The sequence below is a fragment of the Borostomias antarcticus genome (genome assembly GCF_949987555.1).
Source record: "Borostomias antarcticus genome assembly, chromosome: 10".
NCBI classification, from domain to species: domain Eukaryota; kingdom Metazoa; phylum Chordata; class Actinopteri; order Stomiiformes; family Stomiidae; genus Borostomias; species Borostomias antarcticus.
Window position 1 is genome coordinate 19,817,047 of NC_140243.1, and position 27,271 is coordinate 19,844,317.

The following is a 27,271-nucleotide window of genomic DNA, read 5'->3' on the forward strand; positions in this document are numbered from 1 at the left end:
AACAGTCTAAACAAAACACTTGTATGGATTTGGTTTCTTACTAGATCAATATGTACAGTAAGCCTACACGTGATTAACAATCCCGGCAGAGGCCTGCCGCCTCCAACCCGGCAGATCTGATAAAGACGTCCCATGTGGCCTGTAGCCTACACTGAGATTCTAATTTTAAACGGGCATTTCAGGTCATTGATAGATTGGTCACTGGCCAAATGACCTCAACGAAAGTAATTGAGGGTGTGTGAGAGATCCACTATAACAATGTGGGCCCAATGTATCCTGAACCACAATACAGACGGCCAAATACATTAGGTAGGCGTCAATTCGAGATTCTAGGTGCTAAAAAATTAATTCTGAATAGACACAATATATGAATAACTGATATTTACAATGCCATTGTCTTATAGGCTAGTGTTATGTTATGCATTGGATATAAAAATCAAATGGAAAATATCAATGAAAAGGGAAGCTAAGATAGCCACTCTGTATGTAGGCTATAGCTAATATCAAAATATGCATGCCATCCTGTAGAGCTGTAGGCTTCATATAGATGCACAAATCCTGGGCAATTCTATTCTTTCATCTATCCCTAGACAGATGTCCAGACAGACACTGCATATAAATGGGGACATAGCAGGGGCCTACTCCACCAGCCCCAGTGCCAACAGCTCCAGTGCCAGCAGCTCTTATCAAAACAATACACACAACACAATGCCTGAACAGTACCCACAACACTCTGCAGTGCCAAATAATGCAATCCTGAAATATAATAACTAAATTTACAGTGCTATGGATTCGAATTGTATTCAGTCCGCGTGCTGCCTAATACAGGTAATAAAGGCCAATAAATATTAATAGGCTACAGTAGAAAGATAATCTGTCTAGTAGCCTAGGAGGCTATTATTTCTGCAGTTTTCCTGTTTCCTGACACTGATGTGTCATAACAACTAGCAAAACGGGCCGATCAGAGAGGTTATTAGATTTCCCAATAAAATATGAATATTGTGGCCTTGTTTACATTGACCTCCACCATAGCTATACCGCGATCATGTCTGCAAAGAAAGATTAAATAATGTTGTATTATTAAGATGTGCCAGGGAGATTCGGCCGTGTAGCCACATATTTCCCCATGTATTCATAACGCTCCATACACCCCCCTCCCACCGTCCCCTCTCCTTTCTCAAGCATCACTGGTATAATTACACCCAACCGACACCACTCACCTTCTCTCTGCGGGGCTCCAAGGGCTCTCTCTGGGTTGAAGAACGACATCATCCCCGCTAGCACTATCACCCAGCAGTGTCGTCGCATAGTCGCGGGATCCACGGCACAACCATTCGAGCGATGCTTTCGGTCTAACCTCTCTCCGCCAGTCTACCGTCTGTGGTCTTCTGATCTAGCGCGGTCTCCCCCTGCTAATAAAGAACGTCTCCTTGTTGTTGTATTCCCTTCCCCGGCTCCGTTGGGTCCCCGCTAATCCGCAATTAAACACGGTGTGAGACGCTCTTTTGTGCATCCCGTCAGTCAACCAGTCCAAACGAGCGTTCCCCGTGAAGCCAGAGTTATTTAGGGGACTCTGCCAAAACGGCGACGAAAACAACAAATAACTCCAGCCAGGTCAAAAACATGCGCTATTTTCCGTTTTGCCTGCCTTTCCACCGATACTAGTGTGCTCGCTGTAGTCTATTTCTCCCGTTAAATCTTGACTAGCCTACGTCAGACACCGAGCTTGCATTATCATGGTTTTCATTTGCGCGTCTGTCTAGCACGCGCTGTCTCCGGTTTGTGAATGTGGCGCTCCGTTAGCCTACTTGCGTCAGATGAGAAATGTAATGTTTATGATGACAGTAGGACAGTGGATTATTTCGCAAAAAATCCATAATATTAACCCAATTAGTAGGCTATGTGTTTATAGCCTGGGAACATGAAACACAAAACAAGGAGCGTTTCACACGACAGGTCAATCCAAGATTCTGGACAATATTTTATTTTATAGTTAAAGTGCATATTAGGCTACCCGATGTCACGAGAATACTGATTATAATGCAATAGACCTACTTCCTTATTGAGAAAATGTGTAGGCTTAATTCTATTCCAGTTCTCATCTCAAACCACTGATCTTTATCGAACTGACACCTTGACAGAGATATGAATGTGGCTTCCAGATTGATTACCCCAATACAGTTCCTAAATTGGGTTGGGGGAAGACTATGGAGATGCATTTTCCATGGGTTAACAAATATCACATTCCCGCTGTATCCCAATAATACCCCTCTCTTCTTATCTTCTCTCATGACATCATTAACTTAAAACATTTTTACAGACCCCACCACCCATATTGTAGCTTTCACCAGTATATTTATATACAATTTGCTCACTGGTAGGAGCTTCCACCTCGTTTCCTTCATCTCAGTTCTCAAGAAATACACAGGGGGCAGTGGGGCACATTTCACAGCATGATTTGGGCCAGGGCAGTTAAAATGAACGAGAAAGAGATTGTAAACCAACGGAAAGGAAACTATCTCCAGGATACTGAGTTGACGCATTCAATCATGAAAAGATCTGTAAACAGAAAGTGTTTTTTCCTTTTAATCTCAAGTGTCTCTCTTGTGGGATGTTTGAAATAAATAAAAATGTAGTTTGACATTGAGCTCACTTTTGTTATTTACATCACAACAACTCATGCTGTAAGCTGTAGGAAGACGCTGACAAACATGAACAAGTTGACCAACAGCACAAGCACACTTTCACATCAGAAGGCAGCTAGACGATCAAAGATCCCGCCTCCGTGTGAGTGTTCTGTTAGATTCCGTTCGACGGGCTTCAGAACAGACCGTCCCTCCAGCTGTCTCGGTCTCTTCTCTGGCGCTTGCGGGCCAGCTCCGGGAAGAAGCCGCTGTTATACGGCCTGTCTCGCTCCTCCACCTCCTTCTCCTGCTCCTTCGCCTGGCCCACGCCGTTCTTCTGGTCCAGCAGGGCCTTGGCTCGCCTCTTCTCCTCTGCCTCTCTCTGCAGTCGCTCCGCGCGCAACCTCTCAATAGAGCTAGAGAGAAAGGGGTGAGGGGGTTAGCATCAAACCTGTGTTTATGATGGTCAAATGAATTACATTAAGATCGCATAGGTCGTTTAAAGTCCAAATGTATCTGCTCTCAGCTGAGGGTTATTAGATTAGTAATTAATAAGTTGGGTGGCTGTTCATAAAGAAGAGGGGGGCTTGTTTCAAACCTCTGTCCCCCGCTCGTCTTCTCCACTCGAAACAACTTCTCCTTTTTTTTGCTCTTGTGTTCTTTTCTATCCTTTATCGCCAGAGCTTTTTTCATGTCTTTCAACGGATCCAAAATGTCCTTCAGTCTCCGGTCTCTCTTCTCCTTCTCCTCCTGACTGATCGCTGGTCTCTTGCCCTTGTCTCTCTTCTCTTCCTTCTCTTTCTTGTCTTTCCCATCCTTCTTGTCCTCCTCTTTTTCTCTGCCTGTTTTCATGTACCATGGCGTCACCTCAGTCCCTGGTTGTGGGCCCAGAGACACCAGGAGACCGATAGCGCGTTCCTGGCGCTCCTAGAACAAGAGAACCGTGGCGTTAGACATCGCAGGATGGAGATTTATATCAGCGTCCTATAATAGGTGGACTGGCAGCCATATTGGGGAGGGTCGCCAACTTCGACCAATCAGCTTATATTTCATCGTGACAGAGGCCAAAAGCGTGAGTTGGCAGCACAGCACAGTTCAGATAACGCGGCATCCAGATGAACACAGGAAGCAACTCTGACGTGAACAGAAAGAAAAACACTGTCTGTGGTTATGAGGATGATGATACAGATAATAAGGATTTGTGTGCAAAATTACATTTTGTCTCAACAGAGGTGAAAAGAAAAAGTGCCATAAAGAGTAAAAGAAATCACCTTTTCCTCTTTTTTTTCTTTGAGATAGTCCTCGTTTCCTTTCTTCTCTGCAGACTCCTCCAGAGGAAATAGATTGAGGTGTTCTATCACCCCCGTTGGCTCGTCTGATCTGTCTGCGCCGTCTTTCGGTCCGTCTGGCTGTTGAAGTAAAGACCGAGACTTCTGTCTCAGGAACTCTGTCCGCGCCTGCAGAGAAGAGGAGATGTCACTACAAGGAAATAAAAGGCACTCCAGAGGTATTCAGGGTGCGGTCTGGCCTGAAAGATGGAGACTGAATTGACAGAACTAAAGTTGACTAAGCACCACTCCACAAACTCAAAATTCGGAGGTTTTAATCTAATTGTCACTGAGTTCAATACCCCAATCGACAGATATTTTAATTGACACACAACTACAGTTGAGGGGGGTACCAGGTTGCTATGGTTACCTACCTCTTGCTCTGCCCGTCCCACTCGTCTCTGGATCTCGCGCTCTTCTTCTGCCGCTTGCGCCTCGTCCCGACGCACGCGCGCGATGTTATCTTTGTTGCGAACATGCCAGCTCTTCTTGGGGAGGATGTTCATTTCTCACAACTGTCTTGTACAGTTCAATCGAATAGTTTAGAAATGTCTAGCAAGTGATGTTCTCCTCTGGTCGAAGAAGCCAGACGTAGCTAGTTAACCGACTAGCTAGCAGCAAGCCAAGATTTGTAACGTTAAGGTCACAACACAACAGCACTAGCTAGCAAGCTAACGTTAGCTATATCCAGCTACTGTACACTTTCTCACTCTTCCCACGAACGCAGCTCCTCGTAACACCGTAGTCCAAATCTGTCTTTAGATACTGCAGAGCCAACAGTTTACTTTGACCGAATATTTCTGATAAACCGAGAAAAACATGACAAGCTCACGCCAACTCTCAAAAACAGCCAGCAAACTAACCGGAAGTACATGTCACAACAGGGCAAAGGGGGGCGCCAGAGGACTCTTTTATTAAGCAGGAACCTCAGAGGGTTTTTCAACCTCCTATTGAGTAAGATGAACCAACATTGATAAATAAAATCAACAGAATTGTATCTTTACATTTTTAAACTAAACTGCGAGGGCCATCAAATTAAATAAATGATCACACAAACAATATTTTCTGATATATAGACATCTGGGGCATCTAGAATTGGTTCATTAAAATGTTATATTTTAGTTCCATACTGCATTAAATGTAAAATTCGTCCATTCTTCATATTTGAACCCCCATTTTCCCACTCAGCTCCTCAATCTGCTTGACCAGGAACTGCTTATCACGCCCCTCCTATCGAACAAAGAAGAAATACAACTTAAGCAACACTGTACTTCTGCACTATTAGGAAATCAGTTGTGTAACTGTCAGCTGTCATGCACCAGTGTAACTGATCCTGCTTTTGCTATGTAGACTATCACGCATTTAGGAATAAACTCACCAGTTTAAGCTGTGCCCTTAGTAGAGCAACAGTCTTCCCATAGACTGAGGCCAGGGCTGCCACATAACACAGCACCACACTGCCAGGGAGAAAAGGAGTAGAGTTTACACTATATCACATATGGTCTCATGTACTATATGAAAACAGTGACCAGATTGGTGTATAGATAACGAATGTAAGTAGCCTACTATAGTACACTGCCACTCACCACGAGAAGATACACAAGGGGATGGAGAAGGCTTGGGAGCCTATATAGAACAGGAAGTCCTTTGTCGTCAGAGAAAGTGTATCAAAGGTGATGGGAATGATACTCCACATGGTAGAAAGAGAACGGAACGGCCCACAGCTCCAAGAGGGATGGATCCTGAAGATCACAAGAGACACAATTAAATAGAGTTAAAATCACCTTATAGCTTGTACTGCTGCTACTAGAGTACCATAGTTCCATATAATTCCTGAATTTCCTGAATCCCTTCCCCCTCTGGGATTAATAAAGTGTTATCATACCAATAGTAATATGAAACTAGAAATGGTGCTCAGAGAGCACAGACCTCCGCCCACAAATGCATTTCGTGGCCGTGCGTGCGAGCACGATATGATTGGTATTGATGACCTCATCAGGTCGAGAGTTTTACGCCAGTCTAAACCCTGTGTCTCTGTGACCTTCCCATGTCGAGATGTAGCTGTTTCAGTTCCCTCTATTGACATTGAATGGGGGGAATTTTTCGCTCCCCGAGTCCAAACAATGAATGGTGGTGAATGGTCAGCCATGTTTGGGCGGCTGGTGTAGTTGTCGTTGGCCCATGCCACACCCTTCCACCGAGTTCCGTGAAAATCGGTCTGGTAGTTTTGGCGCAATCTTGCTAACAGACAGACGCATGGACGCATGGACGTACACATGCCACCAAAAACATGACCTCTCGCCCCGCATTGTCCCTGGGGAGTAGCTAACAAATAAGGTATTCATTTATCAAGTAATGAAACACCGTTCGACCCACTCTGCCAAACTGTAGATCATAGCAACCAGCGCGAGGCTCCAACCAAACACCAGCACCACCAGGAAGAAGAATGTTGAGGTGGTGGAGCGGAAAGTCTTCAGAGCAGGACGACAATTCTGGAACAGAGTGATCTGGACACAGGTAAAACAGAGGGGATGAGTTGAACACTACTAGGCTACTGAACATATAACCAGTGTTTCTATTCTAACAGGAATCTAAGCAGTCTGACCTTCTTGCAGTAGAAGATGATGACAAACTTCAGGGTGTTGATGAGAGGCAGCAGGGGGCAGAAGAGAGTCCCGGTCCACACCACTGTTTGACTGTAGACCAGACCCAGCACGTTGGGAGGAACCAGGAACTCCTGTCGGCCCACCCATTGCGCCAGCGTACAGGAGCAGTGGTCCACCACCATCCTGCCTCAATGACAGGGACATTTAGCTGATGCAGAGCAGGTCAAACCATCACATGTTTTAAAGCACAACTTTACTGGCCTTTGATGGTGATTACATAGTGGTCCCAGAGTTCTACCTGCGAGGGAACATAGTGGTCCCCGGGTTCTACCTGCGAGGGAACATAGTGGTCCCAGAGTTCTACCTGCGAGGGAACATAGTGGTCCCCGGGTTCTACCTGCGAGGGAACATAGTGTTCCCAGAGTTCTACCTGCGAGGGAACATAGTGGTCCCCGGGTTCTACCTGCGAGGGAACAAAGTGGTCCCAGAGTTCTACCTGCGAGGGAACTCCACCAAGATGAGAACGGCGATGGTGGTGAGGAAGTCAAACAGGGCCAGTTTGTACATCTCCTGACCTACTCGGGTCTCCCAGCACTAGCACACACACACACACACACACACACACACACACACACACACACACACACACACACACACACACACACACACACACACACACACACAGTGTTTTTGATTAGTTTACATAATGGTGAGGAGGTGACCATGATTATGTTTTGGAGGCATGCCATGAGAGTGATTATGCAGGGGTGGGACCTATGTCCACCCTCCCATTGCTCTCTGTAAAGCGCATTGTGTTCCCTCCGTGTATGAAATACACTATACAAATAAAGTTTGATTTGATTTGATTTGATTACCGGATAGTCCTTATAGTTGTACTGACAGGGCTCACAGGCCGCACTCTCGTCATAACAGGTGACCTGACTCCACAGAGTGAAGAGAAGGACCCCCAGACTGACCAGACGCAGGAACACGGACCTGGACACACACACACACACACACACACACACACGCACACACACACACACACACACGGCAAGGCAAGTTTATTTGTATAGCACATTTCAGCAACAATGCAATTCAAAATGCTTTACATGAGACATTAAAAGCATCAAGACAAAGTGCAACACGTAAAAGGTCATATCAAATGAAATGCAAAAAAAGTACATTTAAAACAAAATGCAGGAAAAATAAAATACAGGAATAAAAGTTACAGTGCAGTGTATGAATGAATAATTATTTGACACACACACACACACACACACACACACACATACACACACACACACGCGTGTACCTCAGCAGCGCCACTATGATGGTAGTGCTGGGAGAGTATCGCTCCAGTAGAGCGATCTGGTCACAGAGGAAAGGCACCAGGAAGTTTCCGGCGGTGATGGCGATGGAGGGGAGGTACTCCCAGAACAGCCCCAGGATCCCCGTCACCCCACTCTGACCCTGAGAGACGGTTCCAGACAAAGACTCCATCAACGAGCCCAGAGGGACCCGACCTTAAGCCCACACTCAGACGGTCACGGCTATCATTTGGGAAAACTCATCAACATCCTGCATGTCCAACAAACAGGTTGGGGGACTAGAGGGAGGAGACAGAGAGGGAGGGAGGGAGGGAGGGAGGGAGGGAGACAGAGAGGGAGGGAGACAGAGAGGGAGGGAGAGAGGGAGGGAGGGAAGGAGGGAGGGAGAAAGAGAGGGAGGGAGGGAGGGAGACAGAGAGGGAGAGAGGGAGGGAGGGAGACAGAGAGGGAGGGAGAGAGGGAGGGAGGGAAGGGAGAAAGAGACAGGGGAACGTCTTGTTTTGGTCTTGGACTGACCTGGCTGAAGGCGGTAGCCTGGGCGATGGCGGAGAAGGCTGCACCGATGAGGCCCAGACAGAGGAGGTTCAGCAGGAGGCGCAGAGTGTACAGGCCAACGGTCTGACACAAGGTCAGAGAGGCAGCCTTCCTCTTTAACCTCTCCTCTTCCAGGTCCACCTGGACAGAGAGAAGAGAGTGTGTGTGTGTGTGTGTGTGTGTGTGTGTGTGTGTGTGTGTGTGTGTGTGTGTGTGTGTGTGTGTGTGTACGGTTGGGGTAGAGTAATGGCCGTGCATGTCATGGCTGTCTATATCGAACTGTAGGAGGAATTTTGTTCATAATTCATCTCCCACTCATCTTCATCATCATCACCGTCATCGCCGTCATCTTCATCCCTCTTGTTGAGAGAGGCTCACCTGTAGCTGATACCGGATGTTGTTCTGTTTCAGCCTAGTGGCCCGGTCTCCCTGGCAACCGTAGTCCCAGCCGGTGAACACCAGCTCGCTGTAACCGCCGGCGGCGCCGCCGCTCGTCGCCACGGCAACACGAGCTGCGCTTCCCATGCTGCAAACGGCCAATCAGGTTGGGGGATTACAAGGACGCGGGTCAGTTCGCCGGATCGCACCGCAGTGCTGCCGGCCAATTAAAAACAAGGCCTTCCAGAACAGTAATAGTGAATTCTGGGACTGACCGTGCGATGATACAGATGAGGCAGAAGGCGAGGTAGAAGACCGTGGTGAAGATGTAGGCAAGGGGGATGTTGTAAGCGAAGCCACTGCTCTCTGCCACGGTGGTGTTGTAGTAGCCGTAGAACAGGTAGGAGAACTCCATGAAGCCCTGGGAACATAGAGTGGGGAGGGGGCAGAGGATGCAGAGAATACTGAACATACTGAGCCAGAGAACCTGAACACTGACACTTATCATTGTGTTGTCTCTTCATTGTGTTGTCTCATCTACTGACTCCTGGGAGAATACAGCTGAGATGTGTGGGAGAGTTCAGGGACAAACCACAGTACTGTCCTGTTCAACTGGGTGATCAGGATCTCTATGAGATTGTACAGAGACAATGTTAATATAGTTTTGTCTTCTGAACTTATAGCTCTGATACCATGTCTCCCTAAACACCGAAGAAGACACTCCCTGAACACCTCAAGAAGCTGCTGCCTCTCACCGTTCCAGAGAGTAAGTCCAGGAAGTAAGTGTAGAACACTACCAAGCCTTCAGGATTAGGGTCATATTCCATGCATTCATTTGGACCTGAGAAACACAAAGTACAAAGAAAGAGAGATAAAAACACTGAAGTCTGCTTAGAATCAGTCTCTAAACGCTGCGCTCGACTAGGCCAAGATCTCGAAAGTCTGTGAAAATCGTGTGACTAGAAGTCTGCCTTACTCAAACAAATCCTCCTGCAGTCTCATTTTAGGGATTATATATCTGTGTATGTTTTTAATGTATGTATCTGTATGTGCTGATATGTTTGTAAAAGCCTCCTGTGGACAGGTGTTGGAAATTAGCCTAAGGCTACAATCACTAAAAACATTCTGTTTTTTGTGCACATGTACAAGTCTAATGTATCTGTCATGTCCATATCAAATTAAATCAACTCACTGCAAGCCTAGGCTACAAACAGCTGGGTCATGCTTAATAGCTTCACATCTCACTAGGCTTAGGAGCAGCTCCTTGAAAATGTTATTGAGAACATTTGGGGTAGACCCAGACAGTTCAAGTGCAGCTGTGCAGCTGTTGCTAGGATACTGTTACAGGAGATGGTGAGCATTGTTTAGTATTGCAGACTGAGACAGAATTGCCCTGAGGAGCTTTAACTCATCATCATCACCCATCAGCCAGTAAGGATAGGCCAATTATGGGCCATATGAATCCCAGGTCGGACATGACGGGTGTAGCATTGTGGAAAATGTGATGACCTGGCTGACCTTGTTATCCTCAGGGGCTCTAAACGTGGAGGTCAACGTGGGGGTCAACATGGTGGAATAGTCCTGCTCGATCGTCTCGTTGAGAGAGGTCAGGGAAGAACTTTTACAGCTCACTTTTCTGGCCCCCGGGTGAAATTGTTTTTTTGCTTCCCTCTGGAATATGTAGGGGTGGGACCTATGCCTACCCTCCCATTGCTCTCTGTAAAGCACATTGTGTTGCCTCTGTGTATGAAATGCGCTATACAAATAAAGTTTGATTTGATTTGATTTGCTGACAATGTACAGTAACTATCATCTGTTATTACCAGCCATGGTGAACGGGACATCAGCGCTGGTCCCGATGGCTCTGAACACAATGCTGGGGATGAGGACGAAGCCCGCGATCAGCAGGAAGGACAGGAAGTTGAGAACCACCAGGAACCGCAGAAACAGGAAGTACGACTGGACTCCACCGCCAAATTGTCCTGCCAAGTGTTTATGAAACATTAGAGGTGTCTTGATAACTTAAACCTGCATAATCCGAGAAGATCTTGTTATGTACAGTAGGTGATTTGTTGAACAGAGCTTTTAAACATAGATGGAAGCCTAAAGGCAAATGTAAGTAAGTAAGTAAGTAAGTAAGTAAGTAAGTAAGTAAGTACAATTTATTTAGAAAGCACCTTTTAAAACCAAGGTGACAAGGTACTGTACATGAAAGAATGTAGGTATAGTGTGTGTGTGTGTGTGTATGTGTGTTACTACTGTATGTAGAATATGGGCGTATTAGATAATGGTTCACCTCCTATCTTGTTCAGGGGCCTCCTCCACAGGGCCATGTAGGCCCAGACCCCCATGGCCTGCTCCCTGGACCTCCTCAGGGACCTGGCTTTGCTCCTCTTCCACGACGTCCAGCTCGTCACCACGGGCACACGCATCTGCTGTACGTCCCTATGATGGACATCGGAGAGGGGACAGTCACCTCAGCGTCCCTAGTTTCTGTCCCGTCATCAAAGAGAGGACACAGCCACTAACCAGTGACAAACTGCCTCTGTCATCACTGTCCTTCTCTGCATTTTAGGAGAGCCAACTAGACTGTATGGGCACTCTGTTTTAAAGTCTCCAACTGAGGGTTTTGTCTACAGTCTAGCACCCAGGCTATGGTGATGGTTTTGTAAATAAATGGTAAATGGACTGCACTTATATAGCGCTTTTCCACCTTAGCGGCACTCAAAGCGCTTTTCAATGGCCTCTCATTCACCCATTCACACACACATTCACACACCAATGGCGGTAGCTGCCATGCAAGGCGCTAACCTGCTCATTGGGAGCAATTTGGGGTTAGGTGTCTTGCTCAAGGACACTTCGACATGTGGACAGTCAGAGCTGGGATTCGAACCGCTGACCCTTTCATCATTGAACGACCCACCCAGGCTATGGTGGTGGTTTTGTAGATGACTAGAGCCCAGATTGGTCCCGTACCATACGGCTCTCTTCAGGCTCATGGGTAGAGGAAGGTCCTTGAGATCCTGGGCAGATCCTGATTCGCCGCAGCCCTCCTCATCCTCCATGGAGGCGGAGCCCCAGTTGAACTGGGGGGCGTTCTGGTTGGAGGCCTGAGATGTCCGTAACCTCAGAGACGGCTGGGAACCGTGGTAGCCATCGCCTTGGAGAGGGAAACGATAGAGAAATACACAAGCAGAACAACAAGGGAGTCTGTCGGCCATCTCAAAGAGCTCGTGGAGACGAACAGACATCTGGGCGTTAGTATATCTGCAAAATGCAGTACCAGGCGTAGCCTCGGAAACAGATCAGGAAACAAACAGACCAGGAAACAATCAGTGAAGAGAAACCGATACCTGTGCATGGGAGAGAAGGGGCCACACCCTCTCAGTACGGCCACTCAGCTCACCTGCCATAGCAGAGCCTTGACTTCTGTCTCAGTCAGACAAAATTCAACCAATTCTCTGTGAACTCCACAGTTAAACAGCCAGCCAGGAAAGAGATTACACGCAGTACAACGAGGAAATTGTACCTATCCAAGAACCTGGGTCTGTTGCTTCCTCTACCCCTCGGACTTTGCCCCCATGTAAATGACCATCCCTCCTGCACAGGTGCGTCCTGGGACATTTAACCCATGAACACCTACAGGACTGTTCACATCCACACAGCATGTTACTCTTCTCATTATGTTAGTGTGTGTATGTGTGTGTGTGTGAGTGTGTTTGTCATGGTGGGTAGACTTGTTAAGAATTTCAAGAGCGGATATTTTACCTAATCTTGTGGAAGTTCCCTTTTCTGTGTGCAATGGGAAGGGAGAATGTTTAGTGAAATGTGAATTATGTAAAGATGTCTAACCCAATAATAACTCATGAAACATCTTACAACCAAATAAATACATTTTAAAAATGCTAGCAATAACCAGTAAACATGATACTAGATGTACTGAACCAGTAGGACATAAAGACAAAGGCTGTTGATGTGTAGAAACACTGATCTGTATTTCATTTATAAGACTGACAAGGCAAGAAAAAATACAATCATCACAATACCAAGGTGAAACGATTTAAAAGCAATAATACCTGGAAAATGAAAAAAAAAAAAAAAAAGTTGGATTAGGTCACACGCATGACAACTGATAACGCATAAATAAAGCAGGTATTCTTTGCTTTTAGGGTATACCACAAGGAAGAGAGCAGATAAAACATTAAAGAAATAGAATACAGACTACAGTATTACAAATTATTTTCATCCCAATTTGTGAATAGGATTATAACGGAATGTTTAATTCTGCTGTCAGCGCGACGTTACAAAATGGAGAAACCAGTTACAGCACACAATTTGAGACAGTGCTCCTTCTGGTAAACCGGTAAATAAATAAGGACAGCATTTGCTTTTTTCACTTATCATTTTACTGTACTCAACTGTTGTTAAAAGCTCTGTGAATTAGGTAAACATGGTGAGACATGTTGGTTGAAACCCACACTGGTCCCTACTATGGCAGTCGAGACATCTGGCAGTGAATAGAGCAGCTCTGTCCCAGTGAATCGCTGTTCTCTACAGTGTTCTCCTCTACTGCATCTGTAGGGGATAGGAGCTCATCTGAGACACAAGCATGTGACACACTAAAGAACAAGAATCACCAAATCTCTGATCACATGATTAAGCAGTGATTTAAGATGTGATTTGTGAATGGAAGACAAGAGAAAGAATTCACCCAAAAGAAGTTCAGTTCACCCAAAAGAAGTTCAGTAAAACCCTGTCATTGCAGAGGACAATGTCGACAGTGATTTAAATCACAACTGAACAAATGCCTCAGACAGTTTTTTCTTCAAACCACAGTTCCCATAAAAACCATGTTTATCTTTTTGGTTCTGGTAGCTTCTCCTGTATTTATTCTTGTTTCAAGCTCAGAAACAGTCATAAAACTCTCCAAATTGACACTGAAAGGCTTTGCTTTGAGAGAAAGACATCAAAGTACCATTCTCCTCTGGGCTATCTCCGAGAGACCGTGACAGACACGGAGCTACAGTCACACAGAGATGCTCTGGGTAGAACAAAGTTATAAACCTGACCTCCCATTGAATAAACCTCAGTTGTTTTTATTTCAGACTGGAGCTAAAAATGTCCTCCTTAACCTGGAGTCATGGTAATGTACTTCCTGGAACCTTTCATGGAATGAAAAATCTGTACAACTGCCCACAATCTCAGTGAAAGGTCAGTCGATGTGCAATCTGCAGGCAGACAGTTAGGACTTTTGTTTGTGCTCTTAATCTATTATTACTATTCCATTATAATTTACCCAAGTAAAGACTGAAAACACAGCAATGCAAAGACACAGGCTGCTGGAATGTTCTGCTGGTCTGGCTATGATAATACACAACCTACCAGTTTAATCCATTTGATTTTCTTCTGTCTAAGCTAGTAGAAAGTGTGTGTGTGGGGGGGGGGGGGGGGATATAGCTGACCGGAACACTTGACCTGTTGGAGACGAGCCCTGAGCAACCAAATGTCCCCCGGGACAGAGAGAGTTCAGATGTGCCGTCTTTTCTGAGTCCACACCCTCTACTGTTTTGAGGCAGCATCTTGACTTTGTCTGAGGACAACCTCTTTTTGTATTCTAGACTAATTTGAAAAACATGTAAAAGTAAATATACTTATTGTGTCTTGAACATAAACCATATTGTACAATACATGCACACAAGAAGAGAGTGAAACATCAACTCATTCCCTGGACCCTGCTGCCATTCACACATCAGCAGTGACATTCCTTGAGCTCAAACATTCTTTCTCTCTACTCTATTGACCTGGATGTACACATGGTTTATAACACAATATCTAGTTGTATTACTGCAATTACCATCACCTCCATCTCACCTCATCCAATCACCCATCGACTCCGAGTCCCACTCTCAGTCTGTCTTTTCTCTCCTGTCCTCTTCCCTCACCTCCACCTTCTCTCCCTCCATCTGACCCTCTTTTTCACCAGTCCGTCCCTCCCTCTTCCCCCGCCTCATCACCCTCCCCAGTAGTATGCAGACGAGGGCGATGACGTGGATGACGAAGTAGATGGAGGTCCAGTAGTTGATAGTGTCGCTGGCCTTCAGCAGGACGAAGCCCATGCACATGTAGTCGTAGGCCCTCATCTTCAGGAACCAGTGGACCCAGTCGAAGGCGCTCTGACCCCGGGGGCCCAGCCTGGGCCTGACCGAGGCTTCCATGGCCGACTCGGCAGCGATGCACAGCGGGATGGTGAGGAAGGAAAGGTAGTAGCCGACGTGGAGCCCGTGCCAGTAGGCGCTGATGAACATGGTCCAGCCAGCCCTGAGAGAGACAGGCAGGGAGGAGAGAGAAGGGCACAGACAGAGAGAGAGATGTAGAAGGTCTATCAGGTATCTCCCTGATAGCGACTCTTGTCACAGACCGTGGGGTAGGTACCGTATCCAATCCAATTTTATTTGTAAAAGTACTATAAAAACCACAAAGGACCAAAGTGCTGCACAGAAGAATAAATAAAAACATAAATACACAGCTCACACAGGCATAAAGTACATACAAATACAAATAGGTCACAAATAGGTCAACGCCTTACAAAGTGTCAAAGGCCAGGGAAAAAAAGGTGGGTTTTAAGAAGACGTTTAAAGACAGGCAGTGACGAGGCCAGTCTAATGTGGAGAGGCAGATCATTCCACAGTTTAGGGGCTGAACCAGCGATGGCACGGTCCCCTATGAGCTCAAGCTTACTTTCAGGTAATCAGGAGCAGCTGATCAGCTGACCTGAGAGAACTGGGGGGGGTATATGAGGGTGGAACAGCTCAGAGAGGCAGGGGGCGGGGCTAGACCATTTAGGGATTTAAAGGCAAAAAAAAATTTTTGGGAAATGAATCCTAAAACGTATGGCCAGCCAATGGTGCCTGGTAATGCAGGCGTCTGATGAGCCAGATTCTGTGGTAGTCTAGGCGCTTACCTCAGCGTGTAGGCTTTGAAGGGCGAGTTGGGGTAGATGTAATGATGCAACCACCACTGGACTGTCATGTTCCAGTAACGCATCCCGTGACGGACCTTCACACAGAAGTCTGTGTTGTAGCAGTCGATGTTCTGGATGGTTTTGAAGTCGTACACAACTGGACTGTCTGGGTCAGGGCTGAAGACATGAGACATTACATTACAGTCATTTAGCTGACGCTTTTATTCAAAGAATGATTGCATTTAACGTAGGAAAAGCCAATGTACTACTATTTGCCAGAACTCACAAGTGCATCTCCTTTCTAAAACAAGTGACTAAGAGCATAATCTAGTGCTGAAGGCAAAGTGCAAGAATAGCAATCTAAAATACAACAGGTGCTTAAGAGGGTGGATCGTTGTAGTACTTGAGAGAAGTACATTCATCGTTTTGTGATTACATTTTAGCGGGTTAAAACCTACTGTTTACTGTAGTAACAGCAATGTGACTTGTTCTTCCGTTCTAAACGAAAACGTATCTGATGAAACTACCTGTAGTTCACAGTGTATCTGATGAAACTCTACCTGTAGTTCACAGTGGGGCCTCCTCCGGGTTTGGAGAGCGCCCCCTCTGGGTAGCAGCCGAGCCCTGCGCTGATACAGCCCGCCTCCGCCCCGCACCATGCAGCGTAGAAACGCATCCTGAACACGAAGAACACCGCCGTCATGTAGAACAGCCTGGGAGGGGGGAGAGAGAGAGAGAGAGAGAGAGAGAGAGAGAGAGAGAGAGAGAGAGAGAGAGAGAGAGAGAGAGAGGGAGAGAGAGAACACTAAATGTGGGTGGAATATTAAATAAATGACTCACCTCAGTGAAATTAGCTCAATCTGCTACATGAGGGAAATCACTGCTAGACGCTTTTGTTTGTCCTCGGTTACGTTCTGCTGCAAAGCCCCTCAGACAGTCCTGTATAAACTGACAAAACAGACAAATTAATATTCTTGATTTAGTTCGTTTAATACCTGAAGAGGTAGTGGTGCTCCAGGAAGTCTTCCGTGCGGACGTACGCCAGGGGGAAGAAGGAGTTGACAGCCAGGAACAGAGCCCCGTAGACGGGCACCAGCTGCAGCCTCTGCAGGCAGGGGGTCCGACCGGGCAGGGACAAGGGGCAGGGCTGCCTCAGCCAGTCCTCGTAGGTTTGGAAGCGGAAGAATGGGCCTTTAGGGAAATGAAGGGATAGGATGAAGGGATGAAGACAGCATTGCAAGTGGAGAGAGAGGCAAAAAAGGAGGGGAATGGTTCAGAAAATACAACATGATCAGAGTTGAAAAACGGGACGACAAAATGGTTGAACCCAAGAGGGAGGCAGGGGATGATGATGAAGGGAATGAAAACAAAACAGAAGATACAAGACAGACTAATTACAGCGGAAGTAAAAATATAAAGGGGACTCACACAATAGTGAACTAGTGCCAGAGATTGAGACAGAGAGACAACAAGAATTAAAATGGGTGGAAAAGCAAATTAGTGCCAAATCACACAGAGTACATTTACCACAGACACACAGATATTCATATCACGTCATTCATGTTTCTCAACATTCATAGTTCTCTCAGTATAACATGGACTCCGTAATAGTAATCCATGGCAAACAGTCAATAGCCTCAAGAACATCAGCTGGACAGTGATTTGACACGTCAACAAGGCAGGAAGGAAAGTGGGACACTTCCACAAATCGCCAGTCCTGGGCATCCTTACCTGTCATTATACCCACATAGCAGTAGCTATAGGCTATAATATCATAGAGGGAGGGCTCCCGATACAATCCACCAATGACAGGGGACTTGGAGAATGAGCTCACTTCCTTTTTCTTCTCCAGGTGGAAACTCTTCACCTCATTGGCTATGCTGACCATCTGTGTGAAATCAGGAGGGTTGGAGAAAACAGTATAGAGGGATGTGTAGCTGCTCTCACCAATACCTGGTAGGAAATAATGTGTGTGTGTGTATGTGAGTCTGTGTGTGTGTGTGTGCGTGAGAGAGAGAGAGAGAGAGAGAGAGAGAGAGAGAGAGTGTGTGTGTGTGTGTGTGTGTGTGTGGATGTGATTTCTGTACCTTCAGAGTGAGGAGCAGCTGGATGGCGTTCGCAAACGGAGTTGGCTGTGGCAGATTAAACCATGTGACCAGGCGGAAGAAGAGGAGGTAGAGGAAGGTCCAGCCGAGAGAGAGAGCTGGGGCCATCCTGAGAGAGAGAGAGAGAGAGAGAGAGAGAGAGAGAGAGAGAGAGAGAGAGAGAGAGAGAGAGAGAGAGAGAGAGAGAGAGAGAGAGAGAGAGAGAGAGGTGACAGACTATTTAGTTTATGCTGTCCATACACTAGAAGACTTTGATAAAACTTTTAAAAGATTTTTAAAAGACTGTCATCTGACACCCTCTCACATCTAAAGACTTTTAAAAGAGTTTTAACTCACAGACTAGGATTCTGCAAATCGCCTATTGGTTGTTGATAATGGTCACGTCATTGAACCACACATTTTGCATAAGACAAGACTAAGTCTTGAGACTTGAGAGAACATCAAACATGTTAGATATTGTCGTAAGGCCAAGACGTGACAAAGACTGGCCAGAATCGGGTTTTAAGACCACCTTACACCTAACGACTGTGATCACGGAAGCGCGCAGCAACTCCAACAAGACTCTCAAGATTTTATTCCAGCTTTGGAATTTTGTCTGAGACTTTGAAATCAGGGGGAAAGTCGGTAGGTGTAAGGCCGGCATTACTTGCATAACACCTTCAATTTCAATGTCACCTTTTCCTGAACCGTATCCTGAATAACGGGACAGGAAGAGGCCAAGGAAATGTGTATTGTGATTGTATGCTTGTAGGTGAATGATGACGGGTCCCTGAACTTTGTCAAGCACACGACAGTAATGGCTTGGGGAGGGTCTGACTCTCACCTCCAGTTGCTCTTGATGATGACCCATGTTCCCAGCACGGTCAACAGAGAATGGAGTGTGTGGATTTGACAGGTTGCTATTGTGATGGACAGGCCCAACAGCAATGCTGCCCCCTGCTTCACTGGAGGACCTAAAGAAGGATAAGACATTACAATGCGCACCCACACGGGACAATTAAAAAAGTAGACCATTGCCCTCAAGAGGTCTTAGCATTACATGCTTTAACTTTACCACCGAGTATCTGGTCTAGAATACTCACTAAGGTAGCGGAAGAGAAATCCAATGGGGATGGAGGCCGCGAGAATTCCCAAATAGACCAGCTCATCGGGAGACATCTTTCTATAACACACACACACACACACACACACACACACACACACACACACACACACACACACACACACACACACACACACACACACACACAGTGGGGAACATAACTATTTTAATGTAGCCTATAAGGCACGTGTGTATAACTGCATCAGCCTCATGGTTAACAGAACACCTTAAGCATCATAACCACCATCAGCATTATGTTCAGCAATTAGTAGTGAGGAACTAAAGAACATATAGACCTTCTGCCTCCAGGTGCTAGAGATGGAAACACACATTGGTGTGCGGTTTGCAACACTACCACCTATGACTGCGGAAATGAAATGTCAACGTTCCTATTACAACCAATTTAAATCGAATGCATGTTACGCTAAGTAACACAAGTTAGCTAGCACTACATACCCGTATACTACCAATGAATACCACGTTATACGGCAAAGCTAGCAGACTAAGTAAGCAATAACTCTATTCTTGGTGTCAAATTGTGCATAAGTGCTTGATGCTAAAGAAATAAGCTGAGTATGAAGCTAATGTTAGCGTAGCTACTAGTGCTATCTTAGCAACAGTAAAGGAATATGAGGTCTAGTAAGCTTCTTAGCCGGCTATGCATTGCTAGCATAGTAGTACCCATCAATAGTCTACCAAGCAATATCGGTAGCTAGACCCTCGCTAGCTATCTGGTAAGGTTAAATTCTGATTTTCTCTAAGGACAGTAGACTAACCCTGGCAATATCGATCTACTTTAAGTAACGTTAGCCAGCACTTACGATTTTAAATAAGACTTGTGCTCGATAATACCCAGTGTTTGCTTCAATTCAAAGCAGTCTTGCTTAAGCCATTGGTGACTGGTGGTGAAATGTTGCTCAATCCACTTCCTTCCTACCTACTACCACCGCGCCGCATAAACATGTCATTTATATATATGACAAGACCCGCCCATTGACAGACCATCAGTTGCCTACATCCATCAATCAATCAATCAATCAATCAATCAATCAATCAATCAAAGCTTTATTTATATAGCACATTTCATACCCAGAGGCAACACAATGCGCTTTACAGAGAACAAGGGAGGTGGGCAGACATCCCACCCCTACATATTCCAGAGGGAAGGAAAAAAACAGTAATCACCCGGGGGCCAGATAAGTGAGCTGTAAAAGTTCTTCCCTGGCCCCTCTCAACGAGGCGATCGAGCAAGCTCCTGGAGTATGTTTGTCTACCGGCTAAGAACATTTATAGAGCAATAAATAACATTAAATTACATCTTCAGAGTAAGAGAGGCTAATAACATCATAGGAGAGACATGGCAAACATTGGTGTATGTCTGTGTGTGCATAAATGTGCCTGGGCCCAGATAGAGGCAGGGTCAGGGGTAGGATCGGGGTAGGAAAAGGATACGGACCCAGGTTAGGGTGAGGGGAAGGGGATCTGAGCCCAGGACTGGTGTATGTCAGTGTGTGTGTGAGTGTGCCTGGGTCCAGGTAGAGGCAGGGGTAGGGTAGGGGTAGGAAGAGGATACGGACCCGGGTTAGGGGGTACTGGGCCCAGGCCTAAAGCCAGAAGTGGACTGTTGTATGTCTGTGTGTACGTGTGTGTGTGTGTTAACTAATTTGCTACGACATCTGCAGCAGACATAGGGGTATCTATCGGACTCAGGGTGGTCTGCTGGTGACAGTGGGGCATCCACTGTACCTGGTTAGAAGATAGGAGGGAGAGAGGCACTAGGGAGAGGGGAGGCAGAACAGGGTTAGTAGCACACAGTGCCATATATAGAGCAATACATTACATCAAACTACATTTTTAGAGCAAGAATGAGCATCATGGGAGAGCAAACACTGATGTGTGTCTGTGTGTGTGCGTGCCTGGGCCCAGATAGAGGCAGGGGTTGGGGTAGGAAAAGGATACGGACCCGGGTTAGGGTGAGGGGATCTGAGCCCAGGACTGGTGTATGTCTGTATGTGTGAGCGTGAGTGTAGGTGTGCCTGGGTCCAGTTAGAGGCAGGGGTCGGGGGTAGGGTTGGGGGTGGGAAAAGGATACGGACCCAGGGTAGGGTGAGAAAGGGAACTGGGCCCAGGTCCAGGCCTAAGCTGGATGTGGACTGGTGTGTGTCTGTGTGAACTAAGTACTACAAGATCAAACAAGGTTGTTTCTGGTTGTGTATAAAGGACACAATGTGTAGAGCAGAAATCGGCCATAGCAAGTAGCCTAGCCTTAAGTTTCCACGTCTACTGTATCAAAGATCACTACACTTAAGGATTATCCCTAAGGGACAAGGTAGCCAATTTGAGCATGCTTTTAAGGTCCAACAGGTAAAGAATTATTGCGGGCAGAAATCAAAACTACAATAAGCACCACTCAAATGCAGTAGGTTACATCATTTCAGTCAAGCCAGTCTAGTCCCTCTACTCTAGTCTTGGTAGCTAGCACTACCCAGTGAGATCCATAATGTAAACTGCACAATATACAATCCTTTACTTTAGAGGTAAATTCACTTGAGGGTTGAGTGGACATGCTCAAAAGGGTGTACTTTATTGGGGGAAAATAAGTGACAAGCCACTGTTGCACCAGTCAAATTAATAAAGACAACCGTTCTCTGGTCAAAGATTCATTTTTTATTGGAAAAGGGAGAACAGGAAGCATCAGAAAGCCGAAACCTCCAGGACCACCTCCATCTTAATCCTCCTCTTCATCATCAGCGCCTCCGGCTCCACCCTGGCCCTTCTTGGCGTTCTTTCTCTTGACGCGGCCAGGGCGTCCGCCACCATAGGGTGAGCGCAGGGAGAAGTCGATGTGCTTCTGGCTGTCCAGGCGAACCACAAAGGAGGGGATGTTCACCACCTGCTTGCGGACACTGGAGAACGGAAACAGAGCAGAGAAATCAAACTCGGCTCTTGCTGGAAAGTAAATTGGAAAGGTAAATGATCTGAAAGGACACGATTTTACCCCTACTAGATTAGTTACTAGATGAGAGATGTGGCCAACTAGAATAAATGACTTGTACTTTTATTGCACCAGTGTAAATTATTTTGTGGGTAAACAAGTCTCTGGTGAGAGGTTAGGTTCTACAGGCCTCATTTACGAGGAATTCTTGACACCACAGAAAGTCTGAATATTCATTTAAATCATCGGCCTGATGGAAGTCATTCTCGCCACTTTCAAAAGAGTAAGTATTTCACGTGAACCGGACCACAACTTCCACAGCTGCCCGAGGTGCAATCCCCCATACTTTACCTGTCAGCCATTAAGCCACGCTGGCAGTCTTTGCCCTCTTGGCAGGATTGGCTCTGGGCAGAGCTTACTGACAAGGTATACGGTTAGACCGAATTGACCTTGGTGAAAGGTTAAACTGCACTCAGCGAGGAGCAATGTGAGTTCATGGCCCTCTGATGGAAGAGGAAGGATTGAGAAAAGTATCTCATGTGAGAGTCTGGAGCAGCAGTGTCACTGTGGTACATTACACCAAAGTTAAACCCATTAAACTTTCCACCCAGCATCACAGAACTCCCATAATGCATACCGAATGTGCCTCTGGCGGATGAGCACGCGGGCGTGGTGGATGCTCTTGGCCAGACCCAGCTTGAACACCTGCGTCTGCAGCCTCCTCTCAAGGAAGTCTTCAACCTTCAGGCCCAGGATGTAATCCAGCTTCATCTTGCCTTCATCCAGCACGCCAATCCTCACCAGGCGCCTCAACAGAGCATTACCTGGGATTGGAAGGAAGGTGAACTCGTATATGAAACCGGACTAATACTTTGTAGACGAGACACTCAAATAATATTTCAGAACGGCCCTGTTACACTTGGGCATTCATGGCCTCATTCACGAGGAATTCTTGACACCACTATGAATCTGACAGTTGATAGTTAAATCACCGGCCAACTACAAAAGTATTAACATGCAGGAGGTTAGGACGATACCTTCAAAGAGACGCTTGGGGTCCTTCTCGTCCAGAGTAAGCAGCTCTCTGGCAGCCTTGCGGATCTTGGCCAGGGTGAACTTGACCCTCCAAACCTCGCGCTTGTTCCTCAGACCATACTCCCCTGAGAAAGACACAACGCTTAACACGGCATAATCAACTTCCCAGACCAGCACTTCACATGCAACGTTGTTAGTTGAACCTTACCAATGAGCTTAAGCTCCTGGTCGAGACGCGACTTCTCAAAGGGGCGTCGGGGGGTGACGTATGTCTTGCGACAAACCCAACTCCTGGCAACGGGCATGTTGGTTCAGAAGTGCCTGGGGAACAAGACATTTACCTTTACGGGTTAGTCTATTGTTGCAATCTTTTAAGCATTGTTTATACTATATAGGACAAGCTATTGCTCCAGACATGGGTCTATAAGCCATCTGAGCTCCTCGTATTCAGTATAAACTAAACTCTATACGATATGTGCTTGGCGCTTCACAGTAGGTCTACACGTGACGTATAGCGTGGGTCTTGCTAGCTAGCTCGTGTTAGCTAGCGGGTAGCTTGCTACATGATAGCTACTAAGCAAGTTTAAAAAATAAAAAAAGGCGCAATACAGTGTAGTGTTAAATCTACTAGAACGGCATATAAATAATAAACTCAGTACGTGCTGAACCATTGCGATATATCATGGTTAACTTGAGTCAGCTAACAGCTATGCTCGCTAGGCCGCACCGGCGCCTTCCCACGTTGCACTAAGCGCATTGTATAAATGTGAAATACACATTTAATAAGTCAACGAAATGCAGGCCTTTTCACGAAGAGAGAACGTACTGCTACTACAGGCGCGAACTGCCATTTATTCACACTATGCGACCCTCTTCACGTTTCAATAAGGCGACGAGAAAAGCCTCGCATTAATATTTACCTGTCTTCCTCAGGCTCGTGCAGTAAAGAGGAAGTGATAGTTTAGTTCCCAGGAATTTATACAAAGCATGTGAACTACACTTCCCACCACGACACATGTTTGAGGTTATGACGTCATTTCTAGAACACCGTCAAATTTGTACCTCCCTCTACTGGTCGGTGGTGCATCAGTCAGGGTAAAGTTATTTTGTTGCCCTATTGTTTGTATTCTACTGTAGGCCTATGTGTATAGCCTACTGTGGAAATAAATATCGTAAAGTGCTTTTAAGCCACTATACCAGTAACTTTCGTTAGTTAGGCTACCATTACAATAGTATAAGATGCAGAAATAATAATAATAATTAAAAAAAAAAAACTTCTCGATCAGATTGGTTTGGAAAGGCTTAGCCTACCTCTGCTACCACCTCTGCTACCTCACCTACCTCCAGTCCAGGGACCTGAGCAGTGTGCATGACCCTGCCCCCGCTCGCTGAAACCTGAACCGTCTCAGATTGAGCCTATTCTGTAGACTTGGTGGAACGGGAGGGACAGAATCCACATAGCCTCTTGGGTGTTGGTAATAGTTCACTCTTAGACTGGAACATGTGTTCTTTCTTATGATTGTCTCCCATTGTCTGGTTTTTAATTCCCTTTGATCATAGAAAAATCAAAACTATGGAATTGGTTAAAGACATGTACCTGTGCCGATTCACATACAAAATATTACACGTGGTTTTCAAGTGTTTATTGACAGTCACAAAGCCATGATAAAATAAACCGACCCATGATCTATTGTGTTGTGTGGAGGCTGTACAAGCCTGCTACCAGGCTAGACTGATAGCCCTTGGTACCAAACAGAATTGACTCAGTTTTTCCCAGATGCAGTGAGAGTTTGTTGTCTATGAGCCACTCCCTTACATTTTCATTCATTCATTCAAACCTTTATTTATACTCAAAAACACATTGAGGTTATCCTCATTTAAAAGTGCATTGAGTGATAAAAGTAAAAGTCCATAACAACATAATATAGCACAATAATAATCAATTAAGAAATATAAGAAAATACATCATTTCATAAATAGGCTAACTATGGAATTGATTAAAGACATGGACCTGTGCCAATTCACATACAAAATATTGTTTATTAAGACAATTTACCAAGCTGTACCGTTGGAGTAATTCCCGCCACCACCCCTGGGCGGACCAACCTCCAGTCCAGGGACCCGAGCAGTGTGCATGACCCTGCCCCCGCTCGCTGAAACCTGAACCGTCTCAGATTGAGCCTATTCTGTAGTTACAATCTTCATGACGTTCTCTTCTGGATCTTCTGATATCAATTTGTGTTTAATTTCACCGGGTGGTTTCCTGTCCAGGAAAAGAATAGGCTGCCTGCTCTGAATCCAGCCATTCAGAGCTTTGAATAAAGTCCAGGTAGTTTCCCAAGGGGAACAGCTAGGGCCTTTGTTATGGAAAGTTGACCGTCCCGGGTAGGAAGATATCCTATAACTTAGAGTTGGGACAGGTAGCCAGGCGTTTGGTTTAAACTCCAATTCTGAATCCAATGAATAAGATTGTGGGGACCAACCGCTAGGTTTGTGTTTAATTTCCGAGGAGGAGTCCTGGGTGGAAGTGCCCCAAAGGGACTCCAGAAAATGGAAAGGACCCTTCTGGGTCAGTGGTGGGCTGAGTGAGCTGGTCACTGGTCCCTTGTGCCAGATACATTTGCTGAGAGTAAGGAGGGTGAGTCCCAGTGGAGATGCTTTGAAGTGATGTATTAATCAATACAGAAATACTCCCTCAGGTGGATGGGTGTTTTGACAATTCCAATGTGGGGGGGGACCAGAAGAGAGTCATAGGTAAGTAGGATTTGGGTAGGAGGGTTATGGTTTAGTTGATATAGGACAGAGGGTCAATTCTGACAGTGTGGTAGAGGGGGCTCAACTGTTATCTTATGTTTTGGAGTTGGGGGAGAGAACAAAAGCCATGGAGAGCCTGGGGTCCATCGTTTGTTCCATAGACAAGTCTGGGGTCCGTGCGTGTGTGTGTTCTGCATGTATGTAGTGTCTCCATCTTTAATAATACGAAAAAGAGGTATTCCAGGAAAGGTAAGATTTTTGTCTAGCAGGAGTAGGTGGGAGAGTCTGTGTGTGTGTGTGTTTGTGTATTTCTTTCGCGCATGTGTCTCCGAGGTGAGCCCTGCTGGTTGGAGGAAAAACCCCACGGATTGGTCTCTCTCTCTTTCTCTCTCTAACTCTCTCTCTGGTGGAGTGCAACATTAGTTTGTCCAGGTTACAGGAGCCAGAAAAATCCATTGGGAGTGTGTAGAAGTTCTGGCTGAGAGGATAACATGGGTAAGTTGAATTGTCAGTGAGAGAAGTCCTCTCAGAGAAGCGAGTTTGTGTTTGTGTGTCTCTCCGAGATGCGTCTGGCTGGTTGGTGGAGGCCCCCACAGATCAGTGGAGTATAAAATGAGTTCAGAAAAAAATCAATTTGGGAGTGTGTAGAAGTTGTGGCTGCAGGGATAACATGGGTAAGTTGAACTGTCTGTGAGAGAAAACCTCCCAGAGAAACGAGTTTGTGTTTAAATTTCTCTAAAATATGTGTGTTTCTGAGATGCAACTTGCTGGCTGGAGGAGGCCCCCACTGGTCAGTGGAGTAGGAAATGAGTTTGTCTATGGGAGCCAGAAAAATCCATTTGGGAGTGTGTAGAAGCTGTTGCTGCGAAAATGTGTGCTTCCTTAGTAGCCTAATTTATGGCACTTTATACCACGCCCACTTTCATTCCGACGTGTTCACGTGTGCTTGTTGGCCTACGCGCGCGTGCCTAGAATCATGACCAGCCAGCCACTTCGCAAATCAAACTCTGATAACTAACAGCCTCTGAGATTCACCCCGCGCTAAACTAATTAAACCAGATCTGTGATTTATATGTTTATAAAGACTAGCCAACTATGTAGGCTACACACATTATTGTAGGCTAATAAAGAATCACATTAATTGAAAACGAGAGCTTGACAGGGAGAAGGTGGCAGGCAGAGAGAGGTAGAGAGAGAGAGGGGGGCTATTTTTAACAGCCCGAAACAGGACCCTGTACATGTGGTTCTGTCTGTCATACTGACCAACTGACGGTCACAGAAGTTCTCTCGTTTTTTCCTTTCACCTCTCTATACCCTGCCTTCCTCCTTGGACAGGTTGACTGTCTCGATTCAAGGAGATTATTTTTATTTTTCAGAAACTGAGAGGTTGACGGGTATCCGGCACCTCTACCTCTCTCACCTACCCGGATCACCTCTTTTCTTTATTGGGATACAATTTCTCTTCCTAGTTTTTCTTCTCTCACCTTTTCTGTGTGTATTTCTTTTCCATTGCACTCCACTCCTTTTTTTCCTCCTCCCCACTTCCCTCCTCTCCTCTTCATTTCTGGGCTATGCACC

General features: G+C 46.0%; 4 protein-coding genes across 4 annotated transcripts; all 4 read right to left on the reverse strand.

Moving 5' to 3' along the window:
- Positions 1 to 2,491: 2,491 nt before the first annotated feature.
- Positions 2,492 to 4,739, reverse strand: leng1 (leukocyte receptor cluster (LRC) member 1). Its single transcript, XM_084444239.1, has 4 exons — positions 4,327 to 4,739; positions 3,896 to 4,081; positions 3,223 to 3,551; positions 2,492 to 3,040 (listed from the first exon to the last, which is right to left on the reverse strand). Exons 1-4 carry the CDS (start codon positions 4,456 to 4,458, stop codon positions 2,821 to 2,823), a joined length of 867 nt encoding a protein of 288 aa, XP_084300365.1. The 5' UTR covers positions 4,459 to 4,739; the 3' UTR covers positions 2,492 to 2,820.
- A 371-nt stretch (positions 4,740 to 5,110) lies between these two features.
- tmc4 (transmembrane channel-like 4) lies at positions 5,111 to 12,214 on the reverse strand (the record flags this gene model as incomplete). Its single annotated transcript, XM_084444585.1, has 16 exons — positions 5,111 to 5,182; positions 5,331 to 5,409; positions 5,539 to 5,694; positions 6,329 to 6,459; positions 6,558 to 6,741; positions 7,055 to 7,152; positions 7,434 to 7,554; positions 7,874 to 8,031; positions 8,406 to 8,564; positions 8,802 to 8,949; positions 9,077 to 9,222; positions 9,557 to 9,642; positions 10,625 to 10,783; positions 11,098 to 11,246; positions 11,778 to 11,961; positions 12,208 to 12,214. 16 exons carry the CDS (start codon positions 12,212 to 12,214, stop codon positions 5,111 to 5,113), a joined length of 2,037 nt encoding a protein of 678 aa, XP_084300711.1.
- A 2,493-nt stretch (positions 12,215 to 14,707) lies between these two features.
- On the reverse strand, positions 14,708 to 19,890 carry mboat7 (membrane bound O-acyltransferase domain containing 7; the record flags this gene model as incomplete). The annotated part of the gene is made up of 9 exons (XM_084444586.1): positions 19,791 to 19,890; positions 18,950 to 19,029; positions 18,691 to 18,820; positions 17,850 to 17,976; positions 17,494 to 17,650; positions 16,758 to 16,953; positions 16,323 to 16,475; positions 15,763 to 15,939; positions 14,708 to 15,119 (listed from the first exon to the last, which is right to left on the reverse strand). The coding sequence occupies exons 2-9, from the start codon at positions 19,023 to 19,025 to the stop codon at positions 14,708 to 14,710; spliced, it is 1,428 nt and encodes a 475-aa protein (XP_084300712.1). The 5' UTR covers positions 19,026 to 19,029; positions 19,791 to 19,890.
- Positions 19,891 to 21,623: 1,733 nt separating this feature from the next.
- rps9 (ribosomal protein S9) lies at positions 21,624 to 23,884 on the reverse strand. Its single transcript, XM_084444065.1, has 5 exons — positions 23,860 to 23,884; positions 23,148 to 23,260; positions 22,942 to 23,064; positions 22,542 to 22,728; positions 21,624 to 21,875 (listed from the first exon to the last, which is right to left on the reverse strand). Exons 2-5 carry the CDS (start codon positions 23,242 to 23,244, stop codon positions 21,698 to 21,700), a joined length of 585 nt encoding a protein of 194 aa, XP_084300191.1. The 5' UTR covers positions 23,245 to 23,260; positions 23,860 to 23,884; the 3' UTR covers positions 21,624 to 21,697.
- Positions 23,885 to 27,271: the final 3,387 nt, after the last annotated feature.